Here is a 19,403-nt window from a genome sequence, read left to right on the forward strand (position 1 = left end):
AGCCGCTTTGCACTGGGAACACTAATCCGACATGTTAGGTGGGAAGCCTCTGCACGAGGCCCCCTACAGGCAAGTAAAAGTAGAATAAACACAAAAGAGGTTGGACGGTATCACCTGGATTCCATCCTGTTTTTCCCGGGGACCCCAGTGGGCTTTGCTGGGGACATTTCCTTTAGGTTTTGGCTCTCTGGGCCCCACAGAGGAACACACATCCTCCTGACGTCCACATCGTCATCCATGTGTGTTTCTGCAGAGGCCAGCGAGCTGGGGCCAAAGATGAGTTAGTGGCACGTGAGTGACGTGAGAATGGGGCCAGCTTGTAGGGTCTGGTGAGCTGCAGGCTTCTTTGTTTGGGAGCCTATTACACCAACTCTTATTTTGGTGTGCTTGAACCCATTTTTGCCATTTGATGGGCTCTTGGTAGGCAGTGTGTTCTAAGGCCCTCCAGGCAAGTTGGGAGTATCCTTGGAAGGCTTGACCATCTTTGGTTTGGGTCAGTTCCTCTTCTGGCTCATTTTAGATTTCTCCACAGAATAGTTACAAGTTGGAAGGTTATAGTTTTCAGTGGCTCCCACTTGCTAGGGTGTCCTGGCTTGTGGATGAACGGTGGTCCGAGCTCTGTAGGGAAGCATTTAAGTACATCGTTAAGTGAACTCTAAAGGGTGCAAAGGGAGGTCAAATTACACGAGAATTTTGCTTCGGGAGTGGGTATTAGGGTAGCCTCTAGAAGAACGTCAAGGTTATATTATTTAGTCCTCCTTTAATCATTAGTGGGGGAGCCTGGGAGAGGGCTGGCAGGGCTGAGTGTATCTTTCCGCAACTGGGGGTTAGGATGACAGACCCCACTGCCTTTCACCCCCTGCTGCAGTGGCTTTTGAGAGGTGAGTCAGTGTTTGTGTCTCAAGCTCGGTGTGTGACAACCCCTGGCAGGAAGATGGGAGGAGGAGAAAAACAGGGTCCATCCCAGTTCCTTTCAGGACCACGGGGATAGTTTACAGGTGAGTTATTTGCATCTGAAAATACAAGACTATCAATGTATTTATTTTCTACCTTAATACCCAAGAAGAGAAGAGGCTCTGATAGACATCATCATATTTACAAAGGAAATGACTCCATCCCGAGATAGCACATGCGTTTCATAAGCAGATAGAAGAGCACACAGCCCCACCAGACTAGCAAGAACCTGCCTGCCATCCATCCTAATAATGGTCCAGTGACTCGTGGCCGCACCTCTGGTGACCTGCAGGCTAGGGCCTGTGTCCTGACCCTGGAGGCCGTAGCTACCAAGGGACCAGGGGCCTGGCTGTGATCTAGGCTGCCCTCACAGTGACCCTTCCCAAGGGGCGTCACAGGATGGAGTCTTCCTCTCAGAGCTGGCCAGCAGGTCTGATGGGTCTCCCTGGAAAGCCTGCCCAGGCCCAGCCCCAGGCCCCTCTCCAAGGTCAGAGTCAAGCAGATGTTCCCTGCCAGACCCTGTGCAGGGACGACGGGGCTGGCAGCCTAGGCTGGGGCCGTGAGGGCGAGCCACCTGCCCTGCTCACCTGTTCCCTGGCACAGAGGTGCCAGCAAGGCAGGTGGCCCTGATCCCCCAGCATGACAATCATACATTACAAACATTTCAAATTCAGAGATCAGACTTAATACCTACATTGTAGAAATACACATCTTTTTCCTCTCTAAAATTATCAAAACTTTATATTAAAAACATAAAAACTCATACAAAGTTTGAGTCTATACACGTGAGCCCATTCACCTCTCTGCAGGGTGCTTTTGGTGGCAGACACTCCTGGGCCCTGGGTGCCAAGCCCGTGCCTGCCAGGGACCCGTCAGCTCACACACTGACCCCGTGGCCGCGTGTGGTTCTTGCAGAAGAGCGAGTCCTGGTGACAGTGCCCTTGCGTCCCGGCTGCCCCCTGCGGTGGAGGTCCCACCTTGCCCAACATCCCAACCGAAGCCAGCAGGGCTGCAGGCGGCCGGCCCTAGGCCAGCGGCCCGTCTCCATCCCCAGGTCCTCTCCTGAGCAGGTGCAGGCTGCTGTCATCGTCCTCGGATGCATCTGCTTCCTCCTCGCTGCCCGGTGGTTCCGAGGGCCGCTTCAGGCCCCGCTGCTTAGAAACGGCCAGAGCGTACTGCATATTGTAGCGGTTCCAGTCGCAGCTGCCGAGGGCACACGGGACTCACATCAGTAAGACCGACGCTGAGGCCTTCTGTCCCCACATCAGACAACACAGGGAGCAGCCCTGGCGTGGAACCAACTGGAACCTGCTGGTGCCAGTGAAAGCCCCGCCCTGCCCATCAGCCACTCCTGAGACACGTACAGTTTGGAGACGTCGTCCCAGTGGCGCTGGATGCTCTTCTGCAGGAACTGAACTGCCGGCAGCAGTGTCCCCACTCTGGAAAGGAGACGTCCCTCAGCGTGGCGGCCACCACCAGGCCACCCGGACCTGCTCCGCGCTGTGCGCTTGTGAAAGCCTCCCCTGGTCTGCGCATCCACACAGACAGCTGGCCCAGTGACAGGTGGCCAAGGGGGCGGGCGGGTCGTACCTGGACTTGAGCTGCTGTCCGTGGACCATAAGCAGTTTCTGAGTCCATATGAGGTAGAATTCTAGATGGCGAGACTCTTCGAAGGATGAAGCTAAAAATTCCAGCACCTTCTCCACGTACAAGTCAGGCAGGGAGGAGCTGATGACCCCAACTGGAAGAGAAGGAGGAAAGTCCCACTCAGCCCGCGAAGAACCTGTCAGGAGAGACGCGCTCACAGCTCTGCACGTGCAGAGACCCGGCCGTCGCGTGTGGCCGCAGGGCCCCCTCGGCCCCGCGGGCCTCCCCAGCCCTGGCCCGGGCTCACTCTCGTCCCAGGGCACCGACTCCAGGGCCTCCTGCAGCAGCTTCCTCTCGTTGAGCCGGAAGGCCATGAGGATGGCCCTGGTGAAGTCCCGCTGGCACAGCGCCGCCCGGATCTGCGCAGGCGTGACGCTGGTGTCCAGCTCAAATGGGTCAAAGAGCATCCGGGCGTCCAGGGAGTAGATAAGGAGCCCCTCGGTGGTGGTGGCCGCCCAGCAGCGCCCTGGGAAATCAAGCAGACTTAACAAAGGCTTCCTGAACGCTTATTTCCGCTTTTCCCCATTTTTTGAAGAACAGGTACTGAATACGTCCCCGGGGTCCTGAGTGCAACAGGGGGGAGGGAGCCTGGGGGACGCCGGCCCCTTGGGAAGGAGCGCCCCGTGAGGATCAGCCCGCTGCAGCCCCGTCCTGCTCCCTCCCCTGCCCGACACTCCTGGGTCCGCCGACAGGCACACGGGCAGGGCGCTCAGGGCAGGTGCCTACCTCCCCGCTTGGAAGCTGGGCGTGTCTGAAGCCACAGCTTCCATGGCCGTCCGCCAGCGGGGACAAAGATGGCCACGTCTTACCCCCGGGGGTCGGCGGTGCCCAGAGCCGGCCAGAGGCTCCATGCTGCCCTCGCCCCGGGAGCGGGCTGACAGGCCCACTGTGCACACCGCAGGCCCGGAAGGCCATCGGGACCAAGCCCACCCCTCCCACATCAGTGACCCGACAGCCAGTGCGCACCGGTGGGAGAGAAGCGGAGCGAAGTCACCCTGATCTCAGGTTTGAAGTGCCGGGAGCTCATGTCACCTGGGAACAGAGGCACCGCCCGTCACAGGGCAGCACGTCCCTCACCACTCGCCCCACAAAGGGAGGCCCGCCCTGCGGACCCAGCGGGAGCAGCAGCCCCGTGTCAGGGCCTCAGGTGCTGCTTCGTGGGCGCTGCCGGCCTCCACAGACGAGCCCTCAGGGCGGCCGCTCTCTGGGCTCCGGCCTGGCCAGCAGCCGGCGTGTCTGTTCCGGAGAAAAGCCCTGCCCAGCCCAGGCTGCGAGGCAGGTGGTTCCAGCCCCTCAGGGCCCTCAGGCCGGGGAGGCTGCCAGCCCGACACTGGGCTCGCCCTGAAGCCCCCCCGGGGGCAGGTGCAAGGCACAGGGCTGGGCACCGGCCAGATGCCCAGCCACTCGCAGGGGGGACCCCGCGCCCTGGCCACCAGCGCCAGAGTTCCTGGACGTCAATCGCTGCAGCCCCGACGAGAGCGACACCGCCCGCCATCCCCCAGGAAAAGCAGGTGGTGAGCAGGGCGGCCTGCCGCGCCCTGGCCCGGGGGACACAAGAGGACCCTCTGCTCACCCTTCTTTACGCCCGGCAACGGTATCGTGACCCCGCCCTCCTCCGTGGCGTCTTGGTCAATGAGCGCCAAGTTGCCAAACTCTGTCATTTTCCTTCGGTTCAAAAATTCCTAAAGGGCGAAACCCGGACATCTCACTGCGGGAGGTGCAGGGAGGGTACGCTCGTCTGCCCCACCTCCCTCCTGTGCCGCCAGCACAGGCTGGGGGGCGGCCAGCCCTGCCTGCAACCCCACGGGGCACACGGAGCCTGAGACAGGACAGGGCAGCGCCTCCCCCGGGCTCCCGCGGCCCGCCCCGTGGTGGGCGGATTCTCTAACCCGACAGCCGAACGAAGGGCGCGCGTGAGCCTGCGAGGAAGCCGCACGTGGGGTGGCGTCTGCTGCCACCTGCCACAGCCCGTCCTGCCGCGCGTCGCCGGGGACATGACGAGGACAGCCCACCCCGGAACACCCAGGCGGGCGGGCTTACAGCCGCACGCAGATGCCCCTCGCCCGGCAGGGGAGCCAGAGCAGGTGAACCCGGGCAGGCGCACCTGTCCAGAGGCCCCCCCCCCAGGTCCCCGTGGAGCCGGGGCGTGAGCAGGGCCATGGGCGAGGCCGGGCAGCCCCGGACGTTCGCAGCAGGGACCACACAGGGGTCCCGTGCAGCCCCCCGGGCCCTGCTCTGCGGCCTTGCAGCACTCGCTCACCTCCATGGCGTCCAGAGAGAGGTTGCAGGAGATCTCGAACTTCTTCCTGAGAATCTGCTCCTTGACGTGATAGATGCACACAAACTTGGACATCCCTCCCGCCAGGATACTCTGGCCGTCCGCAGAGTAGCACAGAGTGGTGAAGGCCCTGCGCAGAGGGGACGTGGACTCAGCTGCCACCCAGAGGCGAACAGCACCCTCCCCGCCATCCTCCAGGGCTCTGGCCTAAACCCTGCGGGGTCAGAACCCGTGGCCCAGTCACCAGGCTCCTTCCGGGCAGCACGGCGCCTGGAGGAGGGGCAACGCTGCAGCTTCCGAGAGGCAGGGTGGCTCCCAGAAGGGCCGCGGGGAGGGGGAGGGGGAGGGGGAGGGGGGGCCCACCCGCCCCGCTCACAGCGGCGCTCACTGCCCTGCTGGCTCACAGGACTCGAGACGGTGACCTTGGATTGGGCAGAGGATTCTTAGATACAACACCGAGAGCACAAGTGACAAGGGAAAAAATATACAAGTGGGCCTTTGTCACAATTAAAAACGTGCTTCAAACAACACCTTCGAGAAAGTGGAGACGAGCCACAGGAGGAAGAAGATGAAGATACTTGCAAAGTTTATATCTGATGAGGGTCTCATGTCTCAAGTACACAAAGAGCTCTTACAACTCAGCAACACAGACAGACAGCCCATTAGAACAGGCAGATGCTCTGAAGAAAAGTTCCCCAAAGCCCACACACAAATGGTCCACCGGCATGTGAAAAGATGCCAAGAACTTCATTGCTCAGGGAAACGCAAACCAAAACCATGAGGCACCAGCTCACACCCACCAGGACAGCTGGGATTTTTAAAAACAGGCAGGAAGGAGCATTGCTAATAATGTGGGGACAGCGGAAGCCCCTGCCCTGGGGGGATGTAAACTGTGCGGGCTCCTTGCAAAACAGTCTGGCGGGGGGGTTCCTCAAAAGGTGAAACAGAGTCACCGGTGGGCCCGGCAATGACACTGGCAGGGATGCACCCGAGAGAACTGAAAACGGGCCCCCAGATTCTGGTCCTCGGGGTGGGAGGATGCAGAAGCCTGTTCATCCACACGGACCCCGCCAACACCCTGCTCCCTCCGGGAGGGGCCCCCGCTGAGGAGCTCCTGGGCTCCGGGACAGCCCCACCGAGCACGCACTTCCCCTTGGCCGAGTGCTTGGCAGTGATTTTGTCCAGCTCCTTCCTTCCCGTCTTGAGGTCGTGCCTGCCCTCGATGGAGCCCGTCTGCACCGCGCTTTCGGGGTCCCAAAAGGTGATCTGCGAGTTCAGCGTGGCCACAGCCAGCTCGGCACCGTCAGGGCGAAAGGTCACGGCCAGAGCTGAGAAGAGGCGCGGAATTAGGGCCGAGGAAGACCCTGGGCTCCGGGCGATGGGCCACACTGAGCTGCCCTCATCCCGGCACCCTGAGTGCCTGGGGGCCGCAGGACGTGCACAAGGCATAACCGAGCAGGGGCGGCCAAGTGGAGGGCTCTGGGCGGGAGGCGTCACATGGAGGTCACGGGCAGGCTAGAGACAGACTAGCTGGAGGCGGGGGTGGTACAGAGGCCCCCAGAAGACGCAGGGGGCCAGTGGCTAAAAGCCTGAATCAGAGCCGGGTCGGGTGGCAGGAAGTAGAGACCACCACAGAGACCACAAGCCCCGGGGCCAACGACCGGGTTCCGTGAGGGCCAGACACGGGCAGCTCGGTCTTCGCCATGACCCGTCAGCTCTGCAGCCCGGCGGGCTGCGCACCAGGACGCTTTGCCCCCGAGCGCGGGCAGTGGGGCTCCAGGACAGGGCCTCGCGCCCAGGAAGCAGCAGGAAGCTGCTACAGCAGGGCTCCCGGCTTGCTCCCCTGGGGGAGCCCGATGCCAAGTGACAAAACCAGGCCGCCAACCCTAACAGCCCACGGTGCTTGGAGCCCTGGGTTTATCCAACCACGCGCCCGAGACCGGGCCTTCCCCCCAGTGCCCGGGTGCCGCTTACCGTCGGAGGTGAGGGCCAGCGTCTCTGTGGTCCTCCAGCTGTCCGCCATGTCCCACAGACGTACCGTCCTGTCCCAGGAGGCGCTGGCCAAGACCGACTTCATTGGGTTAAAACACAGACCACTGATGGGCCCCTCGTGGCCAGACAAAACCTACGGCCGTTCAGAAAAGAGCTCTGAGGACGACAGACGCCCAGCGGGCCACCCCGGGTTGCACAGGCTGTGGCCGCTGGGCTGCGGTGTGGGCCAGGAAGGGGAGCCCACCCAGGAAACGTGTGTAAACGGTGCTGCCCGTGCCTGGGATGTGACTCTGTCCCCCACTCCTCTCAGGTCAGCCAGGCCCCCTCCCCACCCCAGCCCCTGGCCAAGAGCGCAGCTCCTGGACTCGCGGCCCTTACGTCAAGGAGCCTGCCTGTCTGCATGGACCAGATGAGGATCTCAAAAGAGTCCTGGGCCCCAGCAGAGACGATGTCCCCGCTCGAGTCCACGGCCACACAGGAGAACTGGGTGGGGTGCGGGGACGTGAAGGTGCGGAAGTTGCGGTACCTGCGGGAGGACAGCCCGGTCGGGACGGTTCCGGGGCCCACGAGCTCTCGTGGGCCTCACTCTGTGTCTGACCGACGAGCCCAGAACCCTCAGCCTCGCTCTCACAGCCCAGCACACGGGGAGAGGCTGCGGGGCAGGCATCCCCGCAGGAAGGTCACCTGTGAAGGTCAAAGGCGCGCACGGTCCCGTCCATGGAAGAGGTCACGATGACGTAGCCAGTGGTGGTGAAGGTCACGCCGGTGACCCCACTCGAGTGCTCCGTGAAAGTGATGAAGCAGAAGCCACTGAGGGTGTTCCACACCTTGACCTGTGGCGGGTAGCGCCACGGCTCAGGACACCCCACGGGGGTGCCCCTGCGAGCGAGGACTGGGGGGCTGCGGGGGGGCAGCCTCCCACATCAGAGAGCAGCTGCTGGCACCATGGACCCCTTAGACGCGCCCAGAAAACCGAGCCAAAAAGGGGGAAACAGACGCCCAAAGCCTCTCCACTCAGACCGGGCAAGTCTGCAAACGGCTTCCCGGGAAGCCAGATGAGGCCGGTGGGCTCTAGAGCTCCAGGCTGAACCCAAGTCAGGGCCTGGCCACGGTGCTGCACCCCGCCTCAGCCAGACCAGCAGAACGGGGACAGGACCCCTCCGGCTCCCCCTCGCCACCCCCGCGGCCCACCTTGCTGTCGTCCCCGCCGGTCACAATGTACTGCCCGTCGGGGGAGTAGGCCAGGGACACCATGCTGTTGAAGTGGCCCTGCTGCTTGAGCACGTAGGACTCGCTCTGCCACTCCCACACCAGCAGCTGGCCCAGGCCTGCGGGGCACACGGGGACTGCTCGTGACACCGCTCGCCCGTCTCGGCCTGAGGCAGGTGCCGTCAGCCTCCACCTGAACGAGGGGCCCCAGCACGGAGACGCCAACCTCCCGCGTCACCCGCCAGAGGCCAAGGCGACAGGCCAGGTGCTGCCGAGGGAGGCCAGGATTCAGGCGGCAACGGGACTCAGGACTCAGAGGAGCCTTTGTGCAGGAAGTTTCAGCGGCTGCTCCTTCGTAGTGAGCCACCTGGCTGCTGGCCTGGCGCGGCACCTTGGGGGGAGGCGGGATGGCCGGCAGGCTTCCTGGAGGAAGAGTCCCGCTCCTGTCCTCACAAACCCAGGTACCAACCTGAGCACCCGAAGGCGATCCAGTCCCCAGAGCCGTTGATGGCGATGGACGAGACCCTCTGATCTGAGACGCTGCGGAGAAACGCGGGGCTCGGTCAGCACAGCAAGGGCCCCCATCCCTTCCCCGGGGTGGCCGTGCGAGGGAGGACAGGGCCAGGTCTCCCTGCTAGCAGCACCCACTTCCTCCCCACCCGTTTACTAGACACAGACGATTCACTTCACTGAGTGCATCAGAAAACCCAGAGTTTTCTTGCCCCGCGTTCAAAACCTCGAAGCTGCGTGACTTCGGGAAACCAGTACTTTTAGTTTTCTCAACGTTCCAAAGATGCAAGAGAAGAAAAATGAGAACAGGAAATAAAAACAATGTGATCTACACGTGGAACCAAAGCTCCCTCTGACTGGGGGGTGGATGGGGCCCAGGGGGCTGCACGTCTGAGATGGGGGCAGGGCAGCAGCGTCCCCAATCTCTCTAATCCAGGACAGAGGAAGGGGCAAGTGTCCTGGGAAGCCATCCGTGTGGCTGGACGGGCCTCCTGGCCACTCCACGGCCCTCGGTCCAGACGGGCACAGCACGGCTTCCACCTTCCCCCACTGCCCGCCGGCGGACTGAGAGAGAGCGCGCGCGCGCACACACACACACACGCATGCACACACGTGACCACACAGAGCAGAGTCGCTGACCTCAGGGAGTGGATGAGGTTGAACTCCGGGAGCTCGTGAAGGTGGAAGATTCCGGAAGCAAAACCAGTGACCAAGAGGTGGACCTTCTTGTGATACGCTGCAGCTGTCAGATGGTTGAAATCCCCTTCTTTATTGAAGAAGTACCTAAGCAGGCAGGAACACAAGAACTGTGGGAAGAGGACCAGAGAGCTCAGCTGGTCCCACAGCCCCACCCCGACCCCCAGGGCACGCAGAGAGAGGGCAGCCTCACAGCGCTGCCCTCATCCTGAGGACGACCCACCACGTCCTCACACTCGCAGCTCTGCGCTCCCAGCTCCTGACCCTTGGTCTGCCTGGGACCGCACTTCCCCACGTACCCCCGACTCCTCACCCGCCCACCCCCGCCTGGGGCCCCGGGGCAGGAATCACAACGCGCCCCAGAGGGCGCAAGGCCCACCCCGTGCAGGCGGGAGACCTACTTGGCCACCCGCGAGTACTGCACTTTCCCCCGCTGCTCCTCGGCAGCCGGGGCGGCCTTCCCGCGGATGGTGGTCTCCCTCTCCGCCCCGTCCTCGTCCTCGTCCTCGTCCTCGTCCGCGCCCTCCCTCTGCAGCAGGTCCGCCTTCCAGCCCGCGGGGGCTTTCAGCCTCAGGCCCTCAGGGGAGGTGTCACACTGCCACACGCACAGGGCGCCGTCCTGGCTGAGTGTGTACAGCTGCGGGGGGAGACGCGAGAGCCTGGGTCGCCCTGACCCCCAGCCCACGGCGGCCCAGGCTGCACAGGCACCTCCCAAGCCTGCCCCGGCTACCGCGGCCCCAGCCTCCCCAGGGAGCCGGGAGCAGCCTCAGGGGAGGGCCCAGCGCCCACTCGAGGCTGTGACCGGGGACGTACGTCCAGGCTGCTGGACTCGAAGAAGCAGCCCACGATGGCGTCCTTGTGTCCCCCCAGCGCGTAGTAGATGAGGTTGTCCCACCGCTCGGCCCCAAACACCCACGTGGACATGTCTTTGCTCCCGACCGCAAAGCACCTGGGGGACGGGGAGTCACAGCTCAGCCTCGGGCGTGCAGGTGTCAGCCTCCCCGGGGGGTCCCCGGGCACAGGGGAGACGCCCAAGGCTCCAGGCGGGGACAGCTCTGGTCTGCTGCCTCCACCTGTGCTTCTCCCGGGACCAGGAGCCTCACTGCACGTGTGTCACCATCCCTCCGAGCAAAGCAGTCTCTTGGGGGGCAGCCCATGGGAGCCTGAGAACCGACCACTGAGCCCGTGGGGGGCTGCCTGGGGACCCTGCTCTTCACGCCTCCCTGACCCACCCTCGATCCCAGGACCCGTGGAAGGGCAGGAAGGCTTGGCTACGGGGCGCCCGGTCCTCCCCGCAGACCCACCCCCGAGGAGCCCACCCGCGTCTCCAGCGGACGCACTGCGCGCCTGGGGGCTGCGCGCCCCGCACTGTGGCCAACCACGTGCGAACAGCCCGCCTGGTGCATGAAGTGGCAGCCGCCACCAGCCTCCCCTCCCGCTCCCGGCACACAGAACCCAGGCAGCGGGGACGCAGCCAGCCCCTCTCAGGGACGGCTGGGCGGCGCCCGCCAGCTCCCCTCCTGCCCGCAGCTGCCCTGGAAGCTGGGCCACCGCATGCTGGCTTGTCGCGGTCCTCATCCAGGGCCGCGCTCTGCTCTGGTTTCCGGTGACAAGGGCCAGACAGACCTGACTCAGACCCAGGAGCCAGGCCTGCACCCTGTGCCACACGAGGCGTGTGAGAGACCATTTGAAAACAAGACGGGGATGCGACAAGTCACCCCGAGTTCCCCAACAAGGTGCTGTTTACAGGTTCCCCTCAGGCCCCTCCTATGCCCAGCCCCACCCCAACCAGGCCTCACCGGGAGTCGTCTGTCCAATCAATGCATGTGGTCTCATCGTACGGCCCAAAGTAGGTTTTGTCCAGAACAAACGCGTTGAATTCCCGCTTCCTCCCAGGGGCGTGGTACATCTGAGCAAGGTTGCCTTTGGTGACAACAAATTTCCTGCCGCAGAAACGGGTGCCATCAACATCCAACGCCAGTGAGGGCCCCGAGCCCAGCGCAGAGCTCCAGAGAGGGCCGCTCTCCTGCTCCGAGGCCAGCCCTACAGGCGGCAAACCTGGGGCCCTAACCCTGCCTCTCACGGGCCCCGAGTCCCCCCTTCTCCGGGCGGACAGAGTCAGGGAAGAAGTGGACAGACCCCGGGCCCTGCCACACCTCTGCCCCGGAGCAGAGCCCCCTCAGGTGTTCCCGTCGGCCCAGGGGGCGGTCACGAAGGCCAGGCCAAGCTCAGACAGCCCTGGGTGGAACCGAACGCAAGACACAGACAGGCCCTGTGACAGGACCCGGGCGCGGTCCCTGCCCAGGACGCCTTCTCCGGGATCCCTGAGGGTGGACGTGGGGCGGGGCTCACGGCTGACTGCTGGAGCCGCCCCTTCCACGGCACAGCCGGCCAGCGTGGGCGTGAGCAGCCGGGACAGCCCCCCTTCCCACAGCCCTGGAGCCCAGAGCAGGCCCGGGACTCGCCACGTCCTCCTGCCAGCGGGGGTCAAGGCCAGGGTCGGTGCGGCTCAGCACCAGGGCTCCTTCATGACCCCGCTGTCTGGGGGCACAGCTTCCCTGGAGACGGTTTTGGACAAGAACCTGCAGAACCTCCCACTCGAGGTGTGAGCACCAGCCCCGGGGAGGAGAGGAGGGGCCTGTGCAGCCTGGATCCAGAGGGGGACCCAGAGGGGCGCGGGCTCAGGGACTGCCTGTGGCCGCCGCGGTGACGTCCGAGCCCACCAGGCGCGAGGGAGCCTGCAGCTCGACAGCTCCCGCCCCGCCCGCAGCTGCGTACCTGCCATCGGGGGAGAAGGAGACGCTGTGCACAGCGCCCTTGAAGTGGAAGCGGTGCAGCACGGCCCTGCAGACCAGGCTGGCGAGCAGCGCGTCGCCCCCTGCGGGAAGGGAGAGCAGAGCGAGGCCCCGCACGTCGCACGCAGGCATCAGGTCGTGAGGCCCGGCCCCGCGGTGCCGGCGGCACACGACCAGGGAGGACACCCCGCGTGCCCGCCCGAGGCCCACCGGGGCCCCAGACACGGAAGCAACCGAGGGAGGCGAGGGGACCATGAGGGCCTGGACCCCCAGGGGTCTTAGTGTCGGCCTCGGGTCAGCTGGACACCCGCCCCACCCGCCCCGCAGTCACCACCCCATGCCGTCGCCACCTCTCGGCCGAGGGCGGTTACCTTCATCGACAATGATGGCGAGGCGGCCGTCCGGGGACAGCCCCACACACTTGATGTTGTACCGAGTGGCCAGAGGCAGAGTGTCGGACTTGTTGCTGGGAGACAAAAAACCAGAGCTGCGCTGCTGCTCTGGTGTCATCGGGCGGGGGTGGGGGACCGGGCCAGCCTGGACCAGCAGCACCCACCCTGCACCTGTCTCCCCGCCCCCCAGGCCTGCCAGAGCCCCGGACTCCTCAACCGCCCCTCCCTCGAGAGGGAGAAGAAATTAGACAACGCCCTGGAGAAAATTTCGCTAAGCATGTAAAATCCTTAAAAGGGGGTTTCGAACGTGTCAATTTTGCTTCCAGGACCTCATCCTGAGAGGACCCTGGAAACATATAGTCAGGAAACCAGAAACAATCCAGCTGTCCAACGGGAGGGTGAGCTCAGGGACAGCATGCCCGGTAAAGCTTTTTGCAGAAATGCAAAAACACAGAAAAATGGAAAGCTAAGTAAAAATAAACAACCACCGGATTACATCCTAATTTTGTTCTTTATTATATAGTGCCACCACGTGGTCATTCCTCTAGATAGCCCCGTCACCATCGACACCAGTGATGACCCCGCCAGCAGCTGGCCCTGGGTGCAACCTGCACTTCAGGAAACAACTCGCAAGCAAGGCAAGTACTACGGCCCCATCTTACAGACTCGGAAACGGAGGCCTGCAGAGACCCAGGCAGCCTCTGCAACAGGAGGGTCTCACCCAGGCCACACATGTCTGCAAAGGGGTGACAGCCTCCCCCCGAGAAGACAGAAACGGAGCCACGTGCTTGCTCAGCAGGAGACAGGGTGAACCTGAGCACACAGAGCTGGTCCCGGCGAGCACGCCGGCCGGACGGCAGTCCAGGGCGGCTCCCATGCCCCAGGCACCCCCTCCCAAACGTTTCAGCCAAGTGACACGCAGCTACTACCCTGAAGGGAAGATCAACAACCTCATCACATCGGGTTCAGCTGAGAGACTAGAAGGGAGAAACCGGGATCCCTACAGCCAGTCCCACTGCTGACCCATCGGCACTATGTAAATCCCGTAGCCCCCTATCAGGCGGCTCTGTCTCCATCGCCTGTTTAATAGTAACAGGTGTGCTATTAAATAGAGAGATGAGGAAAACACTGTGTTTCTACCTGCTGACTACAATGATCACAGCTGTTAACGTCATTTTAGTGAACTTACTTTTTTAGGTCAAACACAGTGACTCTGTTTCCCACGGGACTGATAACTGAATTTCCATCACACGTAAAATTTAAGTTTCCACACCGATAGACTGTCCCCAGCAAATTTGAAAACTGAAAAGAAAACAAAGCTGTCTTAACACAAAGAAAATACAACTCCGGGAAAGGGCTAAGCGAGGTCTCCGGTCAAAGAGATGGCGCAGAGACCCCCCCGCAGGCTCCCTGATCATTCCTGGGGTCCCGCTAGCCACCCCCCACCCCCCGGGACACTTCCTGGGCACCTACAAGGCCAGGCCCTGAGCAAGAGAGAGGAGGAAGTGAGCCCAGTCCCCAGGGGCCCAGAGCTCCTGCTGGGGTGGGTAAGGGGCACGGTGAGCGCAGGGAAGCCTCTAGACAGGGTGTCTGCCGGGTGGAGGACAGGACAGCACCCACGGTGCAGGAAGAGAACAGCTGTGACAACGGAACAGCGTCCCAAGTGCAGCCTGGGTTCAAGGCTTCCTGAACAGGGTAATCTGCTGCAGCCCATCCATTCAATCATTCATTCAACCATCAGCCGCCCTCAGGTTCCACGTCGGGCAGGCGGGCGATGGAGACAGAGCTGTGATTGCAAGGGCGCCATGCGGCACAGACAGCCAACCCCGTCGGCAGGAGAGGAACTTCAGAGGGTGGTCAGGGAAGGACCCTCAGAGGGGCCACCTGAGCTGGAACCCAGATGACAAGGAGCATCTGGAGCTGCAGGCGGGCAGGGCCCTGAGAACCCCAAGGAGGCCACAAGGAGAGTCCGGTCAGCCAATGTTTTAAGCAGAGGTGAACCATGATCGATCCCCTTTTTCGAAGGTCATGCTAAGTGACCCCGGGAGCCAGAGGAGATGCAGGGAGTCGGTGAGCCTTTGGTGCCATTCCACACAGAAGACAATGGTGTCGGAACTGGGGAGATGATCCAAGGAATGGAGAGCGTGGATGAAATCAGGCCCGAGAGGAGCTGGTCAGCGGGAGGTTTGGGTCACAGTGGGGAAGCAGTCTGAGCGGGAAGACCAGGTTGGGTGGGGGCAGCGTGGGTGTGGGGTGGAGCTGCTGGAGGCCCGCGCTGTGGCCAGGGCCAGACCAAGCCTGTAAGGAGCTGAGACCCGACGGAGGGGGAAAGGCCAGAGGCGGCGGCCCTGCGGAGGAACAGCCTTCAAGGGAGTGGCAGCAGCGGGCGGGGCCGCGCAAACGCCCAGAGCTCCAAACCCGCGGATGGCCCACTGTGCCAAGGGTCCCGAGAGGTGGGGAAGATGCAGAAGCGCTCCAGTGGGCTCGGCGCCTGTCCCCCCGCCCTCTGTCCCCTCGTGCTCCCCACGTCGCGCGCTGCGGGCTCCGGGAACCAGGACTTCCGTCCGGGCTGGTTTTCGCTGCCCTCTCGGAGCTCAGCCGGACCCTCCCGCAGCGCTCCTGCTCCTCCCGCCCACGCCCGCCGCTCCGTCCCAGTCCAGGGCGCTGCGGCCCCTCGCCCGGCCTGTCTCAGGCTGCATGGTAAGGGACCGACCGGTGCTGCCGGACCCAGCCCACCCAGGCCCGGCTCCCTGGCCCCGAAGGAGCAGTCTCGAGCAGCGACCCCACCGGGACCCCGGGCTAAGGACCCCCACCACCACCCCCGGCCCGCGCTCACCCGGTACGCGAACTTCATCGCGGCTGCCACACGTGTGTTGCTTGCAGCCTCTGCGCCCCGCCTCCCGGCCTGCAACAAGCACTTCCGGGGCAGGAGAGCGGTCCCGCACCAACGCACCAACGCACCACAGCGCCCCCCCGGGGCCCGGAAGAGCTGCGCCGCCGGAGGCTGGGCCCCAGCCCGCCGGCCCCGCCCCCGAGGCGTGGCCCCGCCCCCGAGGCGGAACCCCAGCCCGCCCGCACCGCCCACCGCAGTCCAGTCTTGGATCTTTAAGGGCTTGGGCCGGGCCCTGACGAGCCATTCAGGCACCAAGGAGGGTGAGAAGGTCCAACCCCACGCTTATTCGTTCGAAAGCTCTCGATTATGAAGTGGGGACCAAAACAACGAGACTGAATAAACTGAAAACCTTTTCCGAAGAAAAGAAATTGTATTAGCGATGCTACCAAACATGACAGAGGCAGTTTTACCTTGTCAAACTTCAGGCTGGCAAATAGGTCTACAAAAAACTCGAGAACTCTGAACACTGAAATGTCTTACTTCTAGTGAGCTACTGGGTAATATGTTGTGAAAAAATCCCTAATGCTCCCCCAAAAGTAAATAATCTATGCTTAGAGTCAAGAACAAGGATTAGGGAAAGAAAACAAGAAAGTTCTTTAACTTTAGACACTCAATTTTCACACTCCACAGCAAAAGAATGAAGTTCACAGCAGCAAGTTTCTTCTTAAAATGTGTATTTTCAGAATTATAATGCTTACATTTTAAACAGTCTTAATACAATGGCTTTAGTCTAACAATATATTACAGAATGTGAAAAATGACGTTCATAGTAAACCATGAAAATGGAGTTAATACCTGCAGTATCAAAGTCACCAACTTGTCACCTTTTCCAGCCACAGAATCCCAGCAAACCATATCAACAATGCTTTTGGGTCTTACAGCCTGACGCACAGGATGAATACATTTAGAGAAAGGGGCATTTTCATGAAAAATCAAATTTTAAAATCACATAGGAGACTTCTTTTAAAGATCACAGTTGACAATAAAACACTTTGATCAGCCTAGTTTGTTCTTTTATTAGAAGTTGTATAAGTTTTCATTTTATGTACACACCTGGAGTGTTTAATTTCATTTTATAACTCTATTTTAAACACTAAAGAAAAATTGACTAGAAGCCTGTGTGTCTTTTCTCCACTAACCCTTTATGGGATACCCCAGCCCCATCAACTAAGACGAATATGGGAACCCGACCCACTACAGGCTGGGCTGACAATGGAACTGTAGGTAGAAGTCATTTTCAGATTAAATACAATTTCCACATTACAATCAGAAGAGTTATAATTTTTCCAATCATAGGAGACCCTATGAAATTCACCAAAATTATAACTTATTTTCTTTTTCATTTGCTAGTATTTACATCTTCCACAGATATTTGTAAAATGGCTGCATATTCTGCTTCTTGATGCACATTCAGTATCTGGCTTCACAATTGTTTAACAGCTGCTACACCTTTACCAACAAAACCAGCTTAGCTTGTCTCAAACACATAAGTCTTATTTTAAACAAAACAAAAATCCAATTACAGCCTTTCAGTTGGAAAAAAAAAAAAAAAAGACGAAGTTTTAGGTGACATTCTTCATTTGTGTTAAAAACAACAACAACAACAACAGAGGCACCCATGTAACTTAGATTGCAAAAGATCTTTTGGGTAATTAGGGGGTAAAAAACAAACCTGTGATAAATTTGACTTCATTCAATTTCCAGACATAAGAAACTACCATAAACATTTTGGATTTCCCCTCCATTCTTTTCTCCTCTAAATATGTAAGTAGTTACAGAATTTCATCCTGGGATCAGAACCCAGCACAAAAGTCAACCAAAAATCAGGGAAGCACTGACTCACATTCCCCCTCCAGAAGGTGAGAGGGAACGCTACATTACACACGAAGCAAGGGCGCCTTCTCTGGGCTCCGAGGCTCACCACGTGGATGAGAGGCTTTTCTGACAGAATCAGATATCAAAGATCTCTTCATTCACAAGGCTTGGTGGATCTGTAGGGCAATCATCAATTTTTACAATAAAACAAAACTTATGTTAGAAACCCTAAACTATCATTAGATTGTGAACTACTAATTTGCCTAGTTTATTAGTTTTAAACTGCACATAAGGAAGGTAAATTTCTGAAAAGTTTAATTAAACATACAAGCATTTATCTTCTTTGTACACTTCTCCAATTTCTACAAATGAAAACCATGTGGGGCGGGGCGGGGATCACCACCTTTATTTGTTAAGCGAGCCAAAGACCACGCACAGGAAGCAACTGCTCTGCTCTACATTCACTTTGCCCTGTGCCTTCTTGCCCCACACCACCAGCAAATGGCATGCCAGGACAGTGGCAGCTGCTGCAGAAGGCTCCTTCTTCCCTACCACTCACACGCTTGAGGTTATTCATGAGGCCCCACCCTCTGCTGGACCGGCTACACTCGCATTAATCTGGTCAAGTTCAATTCCAACCACACTTTCCCAGTGAATTAAGAGTTCTCTATTTCTTATGTACAAAAATACATCGCTTTGGAGAGCTGGAAAAGGTTTAATACATACAATACTTATTTACAAGCTGTGACTTTCACACCAATAAAAACAAACACACGTTTATTTTGTCCTTGATTTTTGGTGCAACTTAAACATTACATCAGTTAGTTTGTACTTTTAAAAATAATAAATCGACCATATGTACAATTAAATTTACAACCTAGAGCAAATTAATCCATTTGCATGGTATGACTGCAATGTAGTGGAGAGCAGAGAATAACAGTCCAAGACTTTCGTCCTTCCTACAACCAGACTGGAAATACACTGAGAAGACCCCTCTAATCGTCATTTAAATGGAACCTCTTAATTTCTGAGACTTAAGGTGCAAAAGAAAAATATTCATTATACAGTTTCAGTTACATGTAAAGACTAAGTTTAAAGGTGAGAGAAAAACAACGTACTAACCCCCACAGACACAATTACAATTAAAATAAATATATATTTAATTCCATGTGCATATAATACCTAATCAACATCGGGGGAGAAGGGAGAAAGGGTTCCAGAAACATTTATTTCCAAATTATTTCAATACTGAGTTCTTTCTCATGCCCTGGTCTAGTCTTAAAGTACCTTTAAAATGGCTCCAGCTGATGAATGCTCCAGGTCCACCCAGTTTGACATCCCAAGGCACAGAAGGGGTTTTGTTCTTTCCCCACCCACCCCCCAGCGCCATCCCCCTGCCCAGAAAGGGTGTTATTCTAGAAAAGCACAACTAGATGATCTGGGGTAAAGAACTGTGTTTTACCCCTTAGAAGACATACAAATCCACCTGGTCCAGAAATCGGGCAGCCGTGTGACCAGAAAGGCACACACGTCACTAATAAGCCTGCAAGGCCTGCTGTGAGTCTACCTGGAAGACCCCTGGGCTTCCACAGAGAACCAGCAGGTGGCAGGCTGCTCAGGTGAGAGCACTAGAAGCTCCTTCCTGAGCAGAGGGTGAGGGAAAAAGCGGGGCTCTGGGCAAACACGGGAGGACAGCAGCACAGGGACGGGGAGATGAGAAAACAACAAGGCATCTTACACCCCAGACAGCACACAAATAACGATGCAACTCAGCTGACCAGCTGTACACTGAAATTCTCTGATGCGTCCACGGCCAGGCAGAATCACCAAAAGTCTGGTTAGAGCGAGAAAGTTACAATTGAGGCAGGATCCCTTCAAGCGTGCGCATGCCCGCACACGCGCACGCCCGGTCTGGGGACTGTGTGAGCCCTGGGCGTGGTCACGTGACGCTGACTTCGAGAACATGGTCGTCTTGGCTGGGGATGACCAGGACCTGCGTGCCCGCGCTGGCGTTGAAGGCCTGGCCGGGGGGCAGCGCCCGGAGCCGGGGCATGGGCAGGCCCTTGTGCTCGCTGCTGGCCACCGAGCGCATGCTGCCCCTGCTCTGGACGCTGCCGCTGTCCAACTGGTCGTCCACGTGCTTGTCCACCGAGAGGCTGTCGTTTTCTATCCAGCTATCTGCAAAGCGCACAGGAAGTGAGACGGAGGCCGACCCGCGCCGA

General features: G+C 59.4%; 2 protein-coding genes across 9 annotated transcripts in view; both read right to left on the bottom strand.

The window, feature by feature from the left end:
* Positions 1-1,020: 1,020 nt before the first annotated feature.
* Positions 1,021-15,453, bottom strand: PWP2 (PWP2 small subunit processome component). Of its 3 annotated transcripts, none has more exons than XM_082393494.1 (21): positions 15,310-15,453; positions 13,663-13,775; positions 12,453-12,547; positions 12,065-12,164; positions 11,086-11,229; positions 10,100-10,235; positions 9,688-9,923; positions 9,230-9,373; positions 8,550-8,620; positions 8,063-8,199; positions 7,556-7,704; positions 7,250-7,397; positions 6,854-7,004; positions 6,027-6,207; positions 4,862-5,009; positions 4,175-4,283; positions 3,568-3,633; positions 2,849-3,067; positions 2,545-2,695; positions 2,319-2,393; positions 1,021-2,157 (listed from the first exon to the last, which is right to left on the bottom strand). In XM_082393494.1, exons 1-21 carry the CDS (start codon positions 15,325-15,327, stop codon positions 1,980-1,982), a joined length of 2,769 nt encoding a protein of 922 aa, XP_082249620.1. In that variant the 5' UTR covers positions 15,328-15,453; the 3' UTR covers positions 1,021-1,979. The 3 variants fall into 3 exon arrangements, with proteins under 3 accessions (XP_082249620.1, XP_082249619.1, XP_082249621.1); XM_082393493.1 differs by having other exon boundaries at positions 2,545-2,737; XM_082393495.1 differs by lacking the exon at positions 3,568-3,633 and having other exon boundaries at positions 2,545-2,737.
* A 570-nt stretch (positions 15,454-16,023) lies between these two features.
* TRAPPC10 (trafficking protein particle complex subunit 10) overlaps positions 16,024-19,403 on the bottom strand; it is a 92,689-nt gene continuing 89,309 nt past the window's right edge. For all 6 annotated transcript variants that reach the window (XM_082393489.1, XM_082393492.1, XM_082393491.1 and 3 more), the window contains one exon: positions 16,024-19,359. In XM_082393489.1, coding sequence (XP_082249615.1) covers positions 19,121-19,359 — 239 coding nt within the window. In that variant the 3' untranslated portion in view covers positions 16,024-19,120. The remainder of the gene's footprint in view (positions 19,360-19,403) is intronic.

This window comes from Balaenoptera borealis (assembly GCF_965194805.1).
Source record: "Balaenoptera borealis genome assembly, chromosome: 5".
Lineage (NCBI taxonomy): Eukaryota > Metazoa > Chordata > Mammalia > Artiodactyla > Balaenopteridae > Balaenoptera > Balaenoptera borealis.